The sequence below is a fragment of the Penaeus monodon genome, chromosome 21 (assembly GCF_015228065.2).
Source record: "Penaeus monodon isolate SGIC_2016 chromosome 21, NSTDA_Pmon_1, whole genome shotgun sequence".
NCBI classification, from domain to species: domain Eukaryota; kingdom Metazoa; phylum Arthropoda; class Malacostraca; order Decapoda; family Penaeidae; genus Penaeus; species Penaeus monodon.
This window is the reverse complement of record NC_051406.1, coordinates 40,297,476-40,298,922: the sequence shown is the minus strand read 5'-3', so window position 1 is coordinate 40,298,922 and position 1,447 is coordinate 40,297,476. Positions and strand designations below refer to the sequence as shown.

Here is a 1,447-nt window from a genome sequence, read left to right as displayed (position 1 = left end):
ATTAATTTATATTTTACAGTTAATGAATGAAGGAGCTCAATATTTAGTTGGTTATCATGACTATAGAAACTTCTGCAAAATGGATGTTGGTAACGGAGTAGTTAATTTCTGTCGGCGCATCCTTTCAATAAACATATCTTCGTTGTGTTGTGATGTGAAGAATGTTGATCGTAATTGCCCTAAAGCTACTGAACAGAATACAATGGACAGTAAGAGCGATGATAATGAGAATTCAGTGGAGACTACTAAAAGCTCCCGGCATGATATAATTGAATCCACAGAGGAAGTGATAGATTGTAATTGCTCACCTGAAAGGCGAGCAGACTCAACAGAAGTTCAAGATGGGTATGACATGTGTGTCGCTACGATAGAAGGACAAGCATTTCTGTGGCATCAAGTGCGGGCAATCATGGCTATACTGATGCTTGTTGGAGAAAAGAAGGAAGAACCAAGTATTGTCAAGGAGCTTTTGGATGTTAATAAACACCCAAGGTTAGTGTGTATTTGCTGACCCTTTTAAAAGTAGGTGTACATGTATTCTTTATGCCAGTGTTAGAAAGTACTGCAAATTTTGTTTATTATACTATTATTTGTGAAATATTGGTGTTTATAAGTTGTATGCATTTTTAGTAACAATTTTTTTCCCTCAATAGGAAACCCCAGTATTGCCTGGCAAGTGACCTACCTCTGAATCTTTATGAAACAAGTTTTGAGGGCGTGGAGTGGAAATGTGATGCGGAATCTTTATGTTATGTTATATCACAGTTACAAGGTCTTTGGGCGCACCATTCTGTAAAGTAAGGCTACGGCAGGTTTTGCCTTTTTTCTTTTTTTTTCTTGTGTCTGTGTGTCCATTTCAGTATGTTTGTGTGTCTATACCCTTATTTATTTGTGGATTGTTACCCATTAGAATAACCTGGAATGTAATCCACTACATGTTTTTGCCAATAATATAAATACACCCTTAGAGGTTCAATGGCCTGAGAGGAGGAAAACCAACCCAGAAGTTGACCCAAGTGACTTCTTGCACTTTTGGCATACAGATATTATTTTAAGGAATATAGTTCTGGCATGAGCAGCATTATCTTGCTGAGATAAATGGTGTATTTATGCTTATTCCTCACGAGAACCTATTGTGCATCCCTGGATATTGTCCTCTGGACTACATAACATGCCATGGTTAGAATTTATTGAAATTTTAACAATTCACACCCACATTTTTTTCTCAGACCCCCTTTTTCTTTTTCTTTCTTTTCTCAGTGGGAAAAGAATAACTCATTAAGTATCTCACCAGTTCAAAATCTAGTTAATACCATTGGCAAGGTATTTAAAATGTATATAAAAGTATTAAAGGATTTTTATGTGCATTTGGTTGAATATATTTTTGTGTAACCAAAGGGAAATTCTGTTATCACTTTTGTAGTTTTATTTGTAGCTTATTAAAAGT

General features: G+C 35.6%; 2 protein-coding genes across 4 annotated transcripts in view; both read left to right on the top strand.

Moving 5' to 3' along the window:
* The window catches only part of LOC119586487 (ADP-ribosylation factor-like protein 13B), a 20,121-nt gene that overhangs the window by 2,449 nt on the left and 16,225 nt on the right, over positions 1–1,447 (top strand). The window lies entirely within an intron of this gene.
* The window catches only part of LOC119586486 (tRNA pseudouridine(38/39) synthase-like), a gene marked incomplete at its 5' end in the record, with an annotated part of 3,099 nt that continues 1,671 nt past the window's right edge, over positions 20–1,447 (top strand). The window contains 2 exon segments of the mRNA XM_037935223.1: positions 20–492; positions 654–797. Of these exon segments, the coding sequence (XP_037791151.1) occupies positions 20–492; positions 654–797 (617 nt within the window).